This window comes from Callithrix jacchus, chromosome 12, assembly GCF_049354715.1.
Source record: "Callithrix jacchus isolate 240 chromosome 12, calJac240_pri, whole genome shotgun sequence".
NCBI classification, from domain to species: Eukaryota; Metazoa; Chordata; class Mammalia; order Primates; family Cebidae; genus Callithrix; species Callithrix jacchus.
Window position 1 is genome coordinate 108,260,088 of NC_133513.1, and position 15,420 is coordinate 108,275,507.

At 33.9% G+C, this 15,420-nt stretch overlaps 1 protein-coding gene across 13 annotated transcripts in view; it reads left to right on the forward strand.

Moving 5' to 3' along the window:
* The window catches only part of ATRNL1 (attractin like 1), an 839,028-nt gene that overhangs the window by 208,574 nt on the left and 615,034 nt on the right, over positions 1-15,420 (forward strand). For all 13 annotated transcript variants that reach the window (XR_013525132.1, XR_013525133.1, XR_013525131.1 and 10 more), the window contains exons 15-17: positions 254-435; positions 11,884-12,097; positions 13,751-13,939. Coding sequence is in view for 10 of the 13 variants with exons in the window: in XM_035269198.3 (XP_035125089.1) it covers positions 254-435; positions 11,884-12,097; positions 13,751-13,939 (585 nt within the window). In the remaining 3 variants the exon portion in view is untranslated. The remainder of the gene's footprint in view (positions 1-253; positions 436-11,883; positions 12,098-13,750; positions 13,940-15,420) is intronic.

Genomic DNA, 15,420 nt, shown 5'->3' on the forward strand with positions numbered 1-15,420 from the left:
CAACACATTTAACAGATATCATAGAGCCATAATTTATCCCATGTTTAAGAGTTAAATAAAAAATCAGGATATTCTGCTCTCACTCTCTACCAGAATATTAGAAAAAATTATTTGAAATGTTATATTGAGATATTTAATATTTTATTTTTAAAAAATAATTTAAACAAATACGGAAGTACTGTGAAATAATTGAAAAATACATTTGCTTGTTGGTAATATAAATATAAGACACATTTTTTTTTTTTTTAACCAGCTCATCTTTGTGGAGAAGGATGGAGTCATATTGGGGATGCTTGTCTTAGAATCAATTCCAGTAGAGAAAACTATGACAATGCAAAACTTTATTGCTACAATCTTAGCGGAAATCTTGCTTCATTAACAACCTCAAAAGAAGTAGAATTTGTTCTGGATGAAATACAGAAGTATACACAACAGGTAACATCTCTATTTGTTTATATTATGGAAATATGCTATGATTTCATAATTCTTTGAAATGATTTTTTAAAATACATTATTGCTAATTTTGGAAATAAAAATGGAGTTTATTTCTCAAGTTATTGGCAGAAGACTTATTTTGTATAAGTAATAAGGTAGTAAGGTTTTATAAATTATCACTTTCTGCAGAGTAAACCACTATTATTACCTTACCAAGAAGTCATCTTATATGAATAAATGCACTTAAAAAGTGTATACAATTTAAAAATTATAACTCCACTTGGTATAGTGTGGCAGAAATACTTTTTGCTTGAAAACTTTTCAGAACAAATACAGTAGATCGTCTGTATTTCTAGGTTCTTCATTCATGGAGACAACCAATCACAAATGAAAAATATTTTTAAAAAGTATGGTTGTGTCTGTACTGAACATGTACAGACTTTTTTTTTCTTGTCATTAGTCCCTAAACATTATAGCATGACAGCTATTCAATAACATTTACATTGTATTCAGTAACAATCTAGATATGATTTAAAGTATATGGGAGGGTATGCATAGGTTACTTGAAAATACTATGCCTTTTTATGTAAGGGACATGATATTTATTGATGTTAGAATCCACAAGGGACCTGGAACTAATCCTACATGGATCCAGAGGGATGACTGTGTTGCCAATTACTTGCTATATAGAAATAAGTAAAGTTTGCTTGGTACAGTTTACTTTAAAGAAGCATTGTAGATAGCATATCAAAATGGTGGAGAACATAAAATCTGGACATATGCTTATTTGTACAACTTAGTAGCAAGTTAACATCCCTAGCTCTATGTTCCTCATTTGTAAACTGGCATAATAATCATGACTACTTCGTATGTTTACTATGAATATAGAAAAATTTATTTTTGAGAGTTTACTTTGGTACAAATTTTACTATTTCCATTTTCAGGGCTATTATTTTTATGTCTTTGTTCCCACTACTGCTATTACTAATATTTCCAGGAATCATTATTTAGAAAATAAATTTTTATGTAACTAAATGAGTTTATTTCATAAATAGTTAACATTAAAATTGATTGTGGAAAAATGTTTTAATTTTTCTGTGGTAAGTAAATTTTTTAGTTCAAGCTTCTATTAAAATTTATTTTATTGTCACAGAAGGATTGTATGTATTTATGGGGTACAGAGTACTTTTTTTTTTTTTTTTTTTGGAGATGGAGTGTTGCTCTTGTTACCCAGGCTAGAGTGCAATGGCACGATCTCGGCTCACCGCAACCTCCGCCTCCTGGGTTCAGGCAATTCTCCTGCCTCAGCCTTCTGAGTAGCTGGGATTACAGGCACGCGCCACCATGCCCAGCTAGTTTTTTGTATTTTTAGTAGAGACAGGGTTTCACCATGTTGACCAGGATGGTCTCGATCTCTTGACCTCGTGATCCACCTGCCTCGGCCTCCCAAAGTGCTGGGATTACAGGCATGAGCCATTGTGCCCAGCCCACAGTTAGTTGATCTGTTCTTTTCTTGTTGGAAACCCAGGTTGATTCCACATCTTGGCTATTGCGAATAGAGCTGCAATAAACTTGAGAATGTAGGTATCCCATTGATATACTGATTTTTTTTTGGCTTTGGATAAATGCTGAGTAGTGGGATTGAAGGAACATATAATGGTTTTGTTTGCAGTTTTCTGAGGAACTTCCATAATGTTCTCCGTAGTGGCTCTCTTAATTTACATTTCCACCAACAATATATAAGAATTCCCTTTTCTCTGCATCCTCACCAATACTTTTTGACCTTTTGATAATAGACATTCAGAGATGAGATGATATCTCATTGTGGTTTTTGTGTTTCCCTGATGATTAGTGATGTTGACCATTTTTTTTTTCACATTTTTGTTGGTCAGTTTTATGTCTTCTTTTGGGAAATGTCTGTTTATTTGCTCTTTTCTAATTCAGATTGTGGGTTGTTTTTTTTTTTTGCTGTTGAGGTTTTTTAGTTCCTTGTATATTCTAGATATTAATTTCCTATCAAATGAATAGTATACCAATATTTTCTCCTATTAGTTTGTTTTCATGCTCCTGATGAAGACATTTCTGAGAATGGGGAGAAAAAGGTTTAATAGACTTACAGTTCTGTGGCTGGGTAGGCCTCACAATCATGGCAAAAGGCAAGAAGGAGAATGTCACATCTTACATGGATGGTGGCAGGCAAAGAGAGAGAACTTGTGCAGGGAATTCCTCCTTTTAAAACCGTCAGATCTTGTGAGACTTATTCACTATCATGAGAACAGCGCAGAGCACAGGAAAGACCTGCCCCCATAATTTAATTACCTCTTCCCAGATCCTTCCTACAACACATGGGAATTCAAGGTGAGGTTTGGGTGGGGACGCAGCCAAACCATATTATCTCCCTTTCTGTAGGTTGTCTTTTCACTGTTTTGATTGTTTTCTTTGCTGTGCAGAAGCTTTTTATTTTCATATAATCCTATTTGTTTATTTTTGCTTTTGTTTCCTGTGCTTTTGAGGTCTTGTTCATAAAGTCTTTTTGCAGACCCATTCCCGAAGCAGTTTTCCTTTGTTTTCTTTTAGTAGTTTTATTGTTTTGGGCCTTAAATTTAGTTCTTTGATCCATTTTTAGTTTTTAGTTTTTTTGTTTTTTTTTTGTACAGGGTAAGAGGCAGGGGTCTATTTTAATTCTAATGCATATAGAGATCCAGTTTTTCTAGCACCATTTATTGAAGAGCTTGTCCTTTCCCCTATGCATGTTCTTGGTGTAATTGTTAGAAGTCAGCTGGCTGCAGCTGTGTTAATTATTTATGAGTTCTCTCTTCTCTCCCCTTGGTATATGTGTATGTTTTTATACCAGTACCATGCTGTTTTCTTTACTACAACTTTGCAGTGGATTTTGAAGCCTGGTAGTTTGATGGCTCTAGCTTTGTTGATTTCACTCAAGATTTCTTTGGCTATTAGGGCCTTTTTTCATTTCATACAAGTTTTAGAATTGCTTTTCCTATTTCTGTGAACAATGTCATTGGTGTTTTATAGGTAATGCATTGAATCTGTAGATTGCTTTGAGTAGCATGGTTGTTTTAACAATATTAAGTCTTTTGATCCAATCTCATGGAATGTTGTTCCATTTATTTGGATTCTCTTCAATTTCTTTAATCAGTGTTTTGTAGTTTTTTTGTAGAGGTCTTTTACCTCCTTGGTTAAATTAATTCTAAATATTTTAATTTTTTATAGTATTGTAAATGATGTTACCTTCTTGATTTATTTTTTACCTAGTTTGTTGTTTGTGTATAGAAGTGCTACTGCTTTTTGTGTGCTGATTTTGTATCCTGAAACTTTGCTGAATTAGTTTGTCATTACTAAGAGTTTTCTGGCAGAACTGGTGTCATTCTTCTGGGGTAATAACTGAGGTTCTTTGCCTCACACCAAGGAAATCAAGGACACAAACACACAAGGAGTGAAATTAAGAGCAGAAGTTGCCAGGATTGGTAGCTCACGCCTGTAGTACCAGCACTTTGGGAGGCTGAGGTGGGTGGATCACCTAAGGTCAGAAGTTCAGGACCAATCTGGCCAACATGGTGAAACCTTATCTCTACAGAAAATTAGCTGGGCATGGTGACAGGTGTCAGCAATCCCAGCCACTCTGGAGGATGAGGCAAGAGAATTGCTTGAACCTGGGAGGTGGAGATTTCAGTCAGCTGAAGTTGCACTACTGCACTCCATCCTGGGTGACTAAAGTGAAACTGCATTTAAAAAAAAAAAAGAAGAGCAGAGGTTTAATAGGTGAAAGAAAGAGGAAACCTTTCTTTCCTGTAGAGAGCGGCTCCAGAATGTCTTCCGGTTCTGTGGTGAAATGCGCAGGGTTTTATAGACAAACCTAAGGAGGTGGTGTCTGATTTACATAAAGCCCAAAAGATTGATCTGTCCAGGTATGCCATTTACATAATGTGTGAAGAAGCTGGTTGTCCTATCCTAATCTTTTATTATGCAGATGAGTTCTCTTCTTAGCCGTTGCCCTGTTGCCTGTTTCTTTACTGTACATGTGGTTTACAACCAAAAGGGAAGATGTAGCCTTCATGTTGAACACCTGGCTCCAAGGCAGCCTTTTCTTATTGGCACAGGTGCTAGCATTCACTGGTGCAAGCTTCCAGCTTTCTTATCTATGTCTGCAGTTCTATTTCATCAGGGGATTTTGTTCATCAGGGATATTGGCCTGTAGGTTTTTTGTTTATTTGTTTAGGCTGCTCTTTGTTAGAAAAAGAATTATTTTAGAGCTGGTTTTTGTTAAAAGGGAAGGCTTGTTGAGGACTCTCTTAACCTCACTATCTGCCTAAATAATTTCTTTCTAGCTCCTGTATCACAGTCTTAAGGCTTTTCTACGTGTAAATCATGGCATCTACAAACAGGGACACTTTGACATCTTCTGTTTCAATTTGGAAGTCTTTTATTTCTTTTGTTGCCTAATTGCCCTGGCCATCGACTTACAGTGTTATGTTAAATAAGTGTGGTGAGAATGGGTATCCTTGTCTTGTTCCAATTCTTAGAAGAAAGGTTTTTTAGCTTTTCCTATTCAGTATGATGTTAGCTGTGGCCTTTATGTCATATACGGCCTTTATTATTTTCAGTACATTCCTTCTAAAATATAGGTATTTATTTATTTCCTTCCTAAATTAGTTATTTCCTAAGTAAATACCTAATTTAAGTTTTTATCATGATGAGATGTTGAATTCTGTTGAATGCTTTTGCTGCATCTATTGAATTGATCATATAGTTTTTGTCCTTCTATTGATGTGATAATTGATATTTATTAATTTGTATAGGTTGAACCATCCTTGTAGCCTTTGGATAACTCCTTCTTGGTCATGGTGTGTATTGTTCTGGTACTGTTGGATCCATTTTGCTAGTATTTTGTTGAGTATTTTTGCATATGTTCATCAGTGATGTTTGTTTATCTGTTTTTTTTTTTTTAATGTTTGTCTGGTTTTGGTATCAGTGTTATGCTGACCTCATAGAATGAGTTAAGAAAATCCCCTCTGCCTCAGTTCTTTGAAACAATTTGAGAAGAATTGGTATTAATTAGTTGTGAAAGGTTTGATAGAATTCAGCAGTGAAGCCATCTGGTTCTGGACTTTTCTTTGTTGTGAGACTTTTCATCATTCATTCAAAATCATGAATTTTGTTGGTATTTTCAGGTTTTCTATTTCTTTTTGTTCAATTTCTAGGTTATGTGTTTTCAGAAATTTATCCATTTCCTCTAAGTTTTCACTTTCTTACAATATTGTTGTTTACAGTAGTCTCTAATGACTCTTTATGTTTCTGTGTAATGTTAATGTCTCCTTTTTCATTTCTGATTTTATTTATTTGGGTCCTTTCTTTTCTTAGTCTAGCAAATGGTTTATCAATTTTCTTTATTTTTTCAACAAAACCAACATTTTGGTCATTGATTTTTTTGAATAATTTTAGCCCCAATTACATTTCAATAAAGATCATGGTTGCCATGAGTTTTATTTTCTTCCTTCTACTAATTTTGGGTTTGTTTTTTTCTTACTTTGCTAGTTCTTTATAATGTATTATTTGAAATCCTTCTTTTTTTTGATGTAGATATTTTTCACTATAAACTTCCCTCTCAGTACTGCTTTTGCTACATTCTATAGGTTTTGGTATGTTTGTTTCTATTTTCTGTGGTCTCAAGTAAATTTTAAATTTCATTCTTAATTTCTTTCTTCACCCAGTGTTAGTTGAGGACCATGTTGTTTAATTTGCATGTATTCATATAGTTTTGAATGTTCCTCTTATTATTAATGTCTAGTTTTATTCAGTTGTGGTTATATAAGATACTTGGTATGATTTTGATTTTTAAAAATTTGTTGATACTTGTTTTGTTTTCTACCATATATGGTCTTTCCTGGAGAATGTCCCACATGCTGATGAAAAGTATGTGTGTCCTGCAGCTTTGGGTACAATGTTCTGTAAATGTCTCTTAGTTCCATTTTGTTTATGCTGCAGTTTAAATTTGATGTTCTTTGTTGATTTTCTGTCTTGATCATCTGTCCAATGCTGAGAACATAATGTTGAAGTCTTCAAGTATTATTGTTTTGGGGCTTATTCTCTCTTTATATCTAATAATACTTTCCTTATATATCTAAATGCTACAGATATATATTTACATGTATATTTAATATATACATGTAAATTTACAATTGTTAGAGCCTCTTACAAATTAATCCTTTTTTTACTGCATAATATACTTTTTATCTTTTACAGCTTTTGACTGAAAGTCTGTTTTGTCCTATATAACTGTCGCTACTCCTGCTCACTTTTGTTTTCTGTTTGTATGGAGTATCTTTTTTCATCCCTTTACTTTTAGTCTATGTATGTCTTTAGAGATGAGGTAAGTTTCCTGTGGGAAGCATATTGTTAGTTATTTTTCTTTAAATGCTATCAGACAGTTTATATCTCTTAAGTGGGGGAATTTATTTACTTACAAGGTTATTATTGAAAGGTGAGAACTATTCCTGTCAATTTATTGTTTTTTTTCTGGGTTTTGTATCCTTTCTTCCTTTGTATATCCTTTCCATCCTTTGTTTCTTTCTTCCTCCCTTATTGTTTATTTTTGTAGTTATATGGCTTTCTGTAGTGATAAGGTTTTATTTCTTTCTCTTTCTCCTTTGTGTATTGCCTCTGCCAGTGAGTTTTATAATATTGCATGTGTTCGTGATGGTGGTATCATCTTTTTAGCTCTAGATGTTAGGATCCTTTGAGCATTTATTGTAAGGCTGGTCTATTGGTGATGAATTTCATTAGAGTTTGTCTGTGAAAGATTTTATTTCTCCTTAATATCTGAAGAATAGCTTTGCTTGGTATAATATTTGTGTTTAATGTTTTTTTTATCTTCTCAATACTTTGAATATATCATTCCATTCCTCCTGGCCTTTAAGGTTTCTGCTAAGAAATTCACTATTACTCTACTGGGGATTTTCTTATATATGACTTTATACTTTTCTCTTGATGCTTTTAGAATTCTTTCTTTGTATTAGACTTCTGATGATTTGAACATCATGTACACTGGAAAGGACCTGTGTAGTGTGAATCTGTTTGGTATTCTTTAAACTTCCTGGACTTGGATGTTCGTTTCCTTCTGAAGACTTGGAAAGTTTTCAAGTGGCTTATTAAGTATTTCTAGGCACCTATTCCCTTCTGTTTTCCTTTTGCAATGCCTATAAATACAAATAGGTTTTCACTAAATGGTTTCTTGTAAATGCTGTAGGCCTTCTTCACTCCATATTCTATTTTATTTTTGTTGCCTGTGTTATATGCTTTTAAATTCAGTAATTCTTCTAGTTGGGCATGGTAGTGTGAACCTGTAGTCCCAGCTACTTGGGATGCTGAAGTAGGAGGATCACTTGTAAGCCCAGGAGATTGTGGCTAGCCTAGGCAACATAGCAAGAGCCCATCTCTATTAAAAAAGAAAAAGAGAAATTCTTTTTTTCTGCTTGGTTAAGTCTGTTGTTGAAGCTCTCTGTTGCATTTTTTAAGCGTTATTCATTGAATTCTTCAGATCTAGAATTTATTTTGTTCTTTTTTTCTGATATCTCTGTTGTTGAATTTTTCATTCAAATTATGAATTATTTCCATATTCTGTTGAATTATGTATCTGTATTCTCCTACATCTCACTGAATATCCATAAGATTATTTTGAATTTTCTTTCTGACATTTGATATGTAGGAATTCCTGCATAAAATTCTTTCAATTTTATGGAGTAAGTTTTGTATGGAAAGAGTTATTAGTATGAATGGGTCTTGGGGTATTAGCTCAATGGAGTGTATTGGTATTCATTCTAGGTGAATGGATTTCATGTAATTTCTTCAGCTATTATCCACACTAGTGACATACTAGTGGCATTTTCAAGTGTCTTGGTAGCCGTAGTGAAGAGAGTTTATAGCAGTGGTGGTGTGGCTTTGTTGGAGAGTGTGCTCACCTTGCTGTTTCTCAGGCCATAGGCATGTGAGTACTCACAGTGGGTAGGCCAACTTGCATTTTGGCTTGCTCGGGTTGAGGCCATGGGGCCTCTTGTCACTGTTGGAACATAGCCATGCTGTCACTTGGCTGACCTGGGGGCTTGCCTGCCAGGAACAACCTATGAGGCTGTTTTCCAAGCTTGAGAAATGAGTATATAGCTGCTCAGTTGGCCTCAAAATATGTTTTCTAGAGATGGCCTTTAGGCCTGTTTTTCAGGCCCAAGAGACAGGTTCAAGGCTGCTTGGTTGTCCTGGGGGCTTGCTTGCCAGGGACAGTCCACAGGGCTATTTCTTAATCCCAGGATGCAGGTATATGGCTGCTCAGCAGTCCTGGGTGAATGTCTGCTGGGAATGCCTCATGGGGTTGTGTCTGAGGCCCAGAATTTGCTTACATGGCTTCATGGGTAGGCTGGGCTAGCTTACATCACTCTGAAATTTTTGTGTGGACAGTCAGTCCACTGTTACTGCCAACGCTAATTTTTGTGATGAAATATATTAATATTAGAATGTGCATTTCTGATGAGTATAAATAATGGTTAATCTAATTTCTATCCCCATTTTCTATCTATACAGCCAAAGTTTTTTTCCCCATTAATAAGACTGTTGAATTAACTGTATTCTATACTTTTATAAATATTCAAATATTTTGAAGTGGTTATTGCAATATGGTACTTCTTGGCCTTATAAGAATTTTTTTTATGTCTGGCATTAATAGGGTAAAGAAAAACTATACAAATCATATTTATATGAACAGTTGAGTCAAACAGTGAACATGTGACAATTAGTTCTCACTACTTACCACTTATGCAGAGCTTATTCTTGGCAGATCCAAATTCCCTGATGCTTAGAAAGTACTGGTATTTGATATTAGAATTCTATTCCTTACTTACTAGCTTAAGACAAGAATATGTTTACTTTTTACAATATAACCTTGAAATGTGCTTTTTTGATATTGCATATTTCAAGATTCCTATGTTAGTGCTCATTTTTTCTTGCCTATTATTATAAATAATAATGATTGAACTAATACTTATTTTGAATGTGTGATTAACTTATCAAGTCTAAGTTCATCACACATTCAAAAGTTCCATTTGCTAAGGAATATGATGCCGACTAGCATGCCCTGTAAATGAAGAATGTTTTACCATATCAGAAAGCTGAGTTTTAGCAAGATTTTAAAGGTAGACTCCTGTAAGATGACATTCAATTAAGCATATCTTATATAAAATGAATTCTGAGTTATTGCAGTTATATAAACTGATGATAACCCTTCTTTGGCAAATAAAGTTCAACAAATTCATGCACATTATAGAGATATCTTGGATCAAATGATCGATCATTTACTTACTGGAAATGGCTAATGAAATGTTACAGTAATTTATGTTGTGCTGCAGATTTTCATAATATAGTAATTTATCTTACATAAGATAATGAACTGCCTGTCCAGTTCATTTACTGAGTTATAGTTACTTTAAATATTTTATCAGCAGGTTCATTTTTATGTTTTCCTCTTCTTCCTCTCAGATTTTTAACATGATGAGTTAGGGAGTAATATTTCATTTTAAATGACTTCTCTTGAATATAGACAGTTCGGGGATATAGGCAGAATTGCTGTAATGTGAAACACAGTTGTTAATCTGAAATATCTATGTTGAATTGCCGTCTGCTGTTATTATCAAGAACTGTGAGAATGTTATAGCTTTTTGTTTACCAAGATATTTTTTAGAATAATACGTGAAATATATGCCGATCACAATGTGAAGCAGCATGTGTGTTTTTATAATCAAAAACATTATTAAGTACCATCTTTGTTTCAGGCACTGTGGCAATGATAGAAGATAACTATCTTTATTCTAATGAATTTTGTTTAGCAAAATTTATTAATTACCTACTATGTCTACAGTAATTGAACAATATGAGATCTATTGTCATAACAAGAATTTATAAGATACTTAAATTTTATCCAAGAAACATTTGTTGAGTGTTTACTATGTAAAACTTATTGTATTTGTACACTGCACACATTTCTAGGTGTTTGGCTATCTCTTAAGATCTCAAGGACCATATGTCCATCATAATTAGAATAAATACTGGATATAAATGTCATTTCTATGTTGTTAAAGACAAAAAAAATTTTTCTCTATCCTGCTACTCTATAATGTTAAAAAAAGAATGGAGTTTTGAAACCATTACACATAGTAATATAATATTGGTAGCTTAGTATTTTGGAAAATAAATATGTTATACATATTAAAATAGAGGTGCTTATAATCTAAAAATATTGTAAAGATTAATAACTTTGATCATGAATATATCATTTTTTAATATAAAAAGGAAAACATTTTTAAATTGAGTAATTATTAAGGTTATACATATGGTAAAGATTTTTATTTCAAGCTAATTTTGAAATATTACAGTATTAAGAATGGGGTTATGTAGCATTTGTCAATCTTTGCTAAATTTTAGGCACAAACATTAGATTTTATTATTTTTCTTGATTTTTTAATAAATAAAATTGTATGATATCAATGTATCCAAAATTCATATAGAAGTCCAAATTCATTTGTAGAGGTTTGAGCTAAGAGAGAGGCAGTTATTCTTCTCTAAGTCTTTTTGCTAAGTCCTGTTATAAAGTCTTCACTAAGTACTGCTTGTTGATTTTATTTTCTGTTTTCACAGTGCAGGTAATAGCAATTTATCTTTAGATTCTTTTTTTTTCTTTCCTGAAACAGAGTCTTGCTCTATTGCCCAGGCTGAAGTGCAGTGGCGCAATCTTGGCTCACTGCCCTCCACTGCAACCTCCACCTCCTGGGTTCAAATAATTCTCCTGCCTTAGCCTTCCAGGTAGCTGATATTACAGGTGCCTGCCACCATGCCTGGCTAGTTTTTTGTATTTTTAGTAGAGATGGGGTTTCACCATGTTAGTTAGGATGGTCTCGATCTCCTGACCTTGTAATCTGCCTGCCTTGGCCTACCAAAGTGCTGGGATTACAGGTGTGAGCCACTATGCCCAGCCTATCTTTAGATTCTTAATCCTGTAACTGATTACATTGATAGTAGTGATAATAATAGAAGCAGTAGCAGCCATAATAATATGTTGTTTTTAAATAATCCTGCCTCATCTTCATTTTATAGAGGATAATTATATCTTTATTTTATAGAAGAGGAAATTAAAGTTCACAAAGGCTAAATAAATGAAGCCAATCATGTAGCTAAACATAAAACCTGTGTTTTAAAAACAGTGTTCTATTCTACATCATTCTCCAAAATATAGTGTAACTGTTATTTATTCTTAGTACTAAACTCATTAGAAAGGGAGTTTTATATATTTTCAAATGTAATTTTTAATGATATGAACCATTTGCTATGGACTATGATGCCATACTTTTACATCTAACTTTCTTTGAATGCCACTTTTCCTGTTGTTTACAGAAAGTATCACCTTGGGTAGGCTTGCGCAAGATCAATATATCCTATTGGGGATGGGAAGACATGTCTCCTTTTACAAACACAACACTACAGTGGCTTCCTGGTGAACCCAATGATTCTGGGTTCTGTGCATATCTAGAAAGGGCTGCAGTGGCAGGCTTAAAAGCTAATCCTTGTACATCTATGGCAAATGGCCTTGTCTGTGAAAAACCTGTTGGTAAGTAGTCAGTAAATTAGCATTCCTTTAAAAATATGTTTTTAACACATCTTCTCACTCCTTCTTTCTAGAGTATAGTCTTATTCTTTGATATTTATGTAAATTTTATTTTATACACATTCTTCCCTACTCACTATTAGTGTTCTCAGCATTAAGTTGTGAAAATAACGAAACATTATTTTATGCAATCTTTATTTGTTTAAATAGTGAGATTATGAACATATAAGTATAGTTACAATATTGCAAAAATCTATTCTTAATTCATTGATGTCTTGTACTTTTATTATGGTAGTGTTTGGGAAGAAGATTTTTTTTTAAGATTAATGACTAATTGAGGCTTATTTTACTCTTGTAGACATATCTCAGTTGTCAAGTAAAAAGAAACATTTTTGTTACATCTTCTGAAATGGATTTTTGTTATGTGAGAAAGAAATATTGGATTCTTTTCTTTTTAAATATTATATTTTTATTGTGGTAAAATATATTTAAAATTTATCATTTTAACTATTTTAAATGTATTTTAATGCCAATTCAGTGGTATGTACTTTCACACTGTTGCGCAGACATTATCACCATTTATCTTCAGAACTTTTTTCATTGGAAAAACTAAAACTCTGTACCCATTAAACCATAACTCTCCATTTCTTCCACCCCACTCCCCATAGTCCCTAGAAACTACTATTCTACTGTCTGTCTCTATGAATTTAACTACAACTTTGGGTACCTCATATAGTAGAATCATAACAGTATATGTCCTTTGTGACTGGGTTATTCCCTTAGCATAGTGTCTTCAAGGGTTAACCATAATGTAGGTGGGGTGCATGAGAATTTCCTACCTTTTTAAGGTTGACTAATATTCCATTATATGTGTATACCACATTTTGTTCATCTGTTCATCTGTCAATGGATACTTGGGTTGCTTCTACCTTTTGGCTATTGTGAGTAATGCTGCTATGAATGTGGTTGTATGAATATCTGTTCAGCTTCTTGCTTTCATCTCTTTGGGGAATATAGTCAGAAGGAGAATTGCAAAATCATATGGCAATTCTATGTTGACATTTTTGAGGAATTGCCATACTGTTTCTCACAGAGGCTGTATCATTTTATGTTCCCTCCAGCAGTGCACAAAGTTTTCAATTTCTCTGCATCCTGGCCAATATTTATTTCCTATTATTTTCAAATAATAGCCTTCCTAAAGGCTGTGATACATATTGTATCTTGCATAATATCTTATGATAAGCTGTATTTTGTTCTTTGTTTATGTCAGAGACATGTTCATTTATAGGACATTTACTTTGTAAGATGTGGAATGTTATGGAAACCGTTGTGGCAAAAAAAACTGTGGCTGGGAAAGTAAACAGTTCTAGTATACAAACTAGGTCACAGATTATATTACTAACTAATATTTAAATTATACAATTATATATACTTTGTAAAGAATTAAAAATTTCCAAGGAGTTATACATTTTTAAATTTAATTAAAAATTAGGAAGTATTGATATGTCATCTTTGTTTTTATTTACCTCATCATATTATAACATCACAGTTGGCTTAATTGAAACAATTCCCTGAACAGTGAAGCAAAGAAAACCCATACAATTGTGTTAAAATGAGGTTAAAAATGAAATAATTATATTTGTTTATTTATTCCAGTTAGTCCAAATCAAAATGCAAGGCCATGCAAAAAGCCATGCTCTCTAAGGACATCATGTTCCAACTGTACAAGCAATGGTATGGAGTGTATGTGGTGTAGCAGTACAAAGCGATGTGTTGACTCTAATGCCTATATCATCTCTTTTCCATATGGACAATGTCTAGAGTGGCAAACTGCCACCTGCTCTCGTAAGTATTTATCTAGAGTGATTTTTCATTTGACAGCAACATAAATCACTTCTTTGTGATGTAAAGAAGAATTAAATATTTGAAGAAGTTTCAAAAAATGAGAAAAAATATTGCTACAGCTAGTTTTGAAACCAGCTGGTGCTGTTAACCTCTGATTTTTATTATATCATCATTTTGCATTCCATTAAGTATCTTACCCTAAATATTAACATATTTCCACATATGTACAGCTCCTTTTCCCTGAGCTGTGTGTATGTTGCAGACAGCAGACCACTTCATGAGAGTGTTCCCCTCAAACGTCACAGAATGCTCTGGTGGACCTCTTTAATGTCTTTTAATCTAGTACAGTTCCCATGTCTTTTCCTTACATGACTTTGGTATTTTTGAGTAACCTATACCAATTGTTTTGCAGGTTTCTCAATTTGGATTTGTCTAATTTTTCCCTTATGATTAGATTCAGGAAAGCATTTCGGGGTGAGAATATCTTATCAATGTTGGTATATCTGCTACAAGTATAGAATGCACAGTCTTGACATCATGTAGAGTCATGTCAGCAAGGCAGTACTGGACTTGCTGTGAGTTGTACTTCAGGAGAAAGATCTTGCCCTTTGTTGGTCTCTCATGTTTTCTAAGGACTATAGGATAAGGATTCATCTGAATGAATATTTAATACTGGGTACTATGTGGTCAGGGTGGCCTTGCTTACAAACACAAATGGCATCAGAATATAGTTACCAAGGGAATTGCATAATGCTACTGGTAGCACTTGGTAGAAACTTGAGATCATGTGAAGCTCTTTCTGCTTGGGAGAAGAAGGTACTGATCTTAGCTAGCTTCTTTGTAGCAGAGAATATGGTTTATCTTTCCACAATCCACTCTCTGACACTGACACTCATCAGAAATATGACTTTTCACCTGAATTAATCAGATTTGGAACAAAAAAGTAGAAAGTATTATTTATTCCTGCCGCTCTCACCACCTGCTTCTCAACGTTGGTTGCATTCATTTATATCCCACCCATTGGTATCTGTCCCTCTTGTAATTAATCCAGACTTTATGTCATTTTTTTTGTGAATAATATGCTCTTCAGGGGCCCAGTAATTACCATTCTACCACCATAGTTAGCTGCAGAATCACCTGAGATAAACTTGGTATCTAAGTGGTTTATTTATTTATTTTGACACTGAGTCATGCTCTGTGGCCCAGGCTGGAGTGTAGTGGTGGAATTTCAGCTCACTGCAACCTCCACCTCCTGGGGTCAAGCGATTCTCTTGCTTCAGCCCCCTGAGTAGCTTGGACTACTGGCATGCTCCACCATCCCTGGCTAATTTTTGTATTTTTAGTAGAGAGTGGGTTTTACTGTTGGCCAGGTTGGTCTCAAACTCCTGACCTTGCGATCTGCCCACCTTGGCTTCACAAAGTCCTGGGATTACAAGTTTATGTCCGTTGAGGGTGCTTTGATTTGAACAAAGCAAAATATC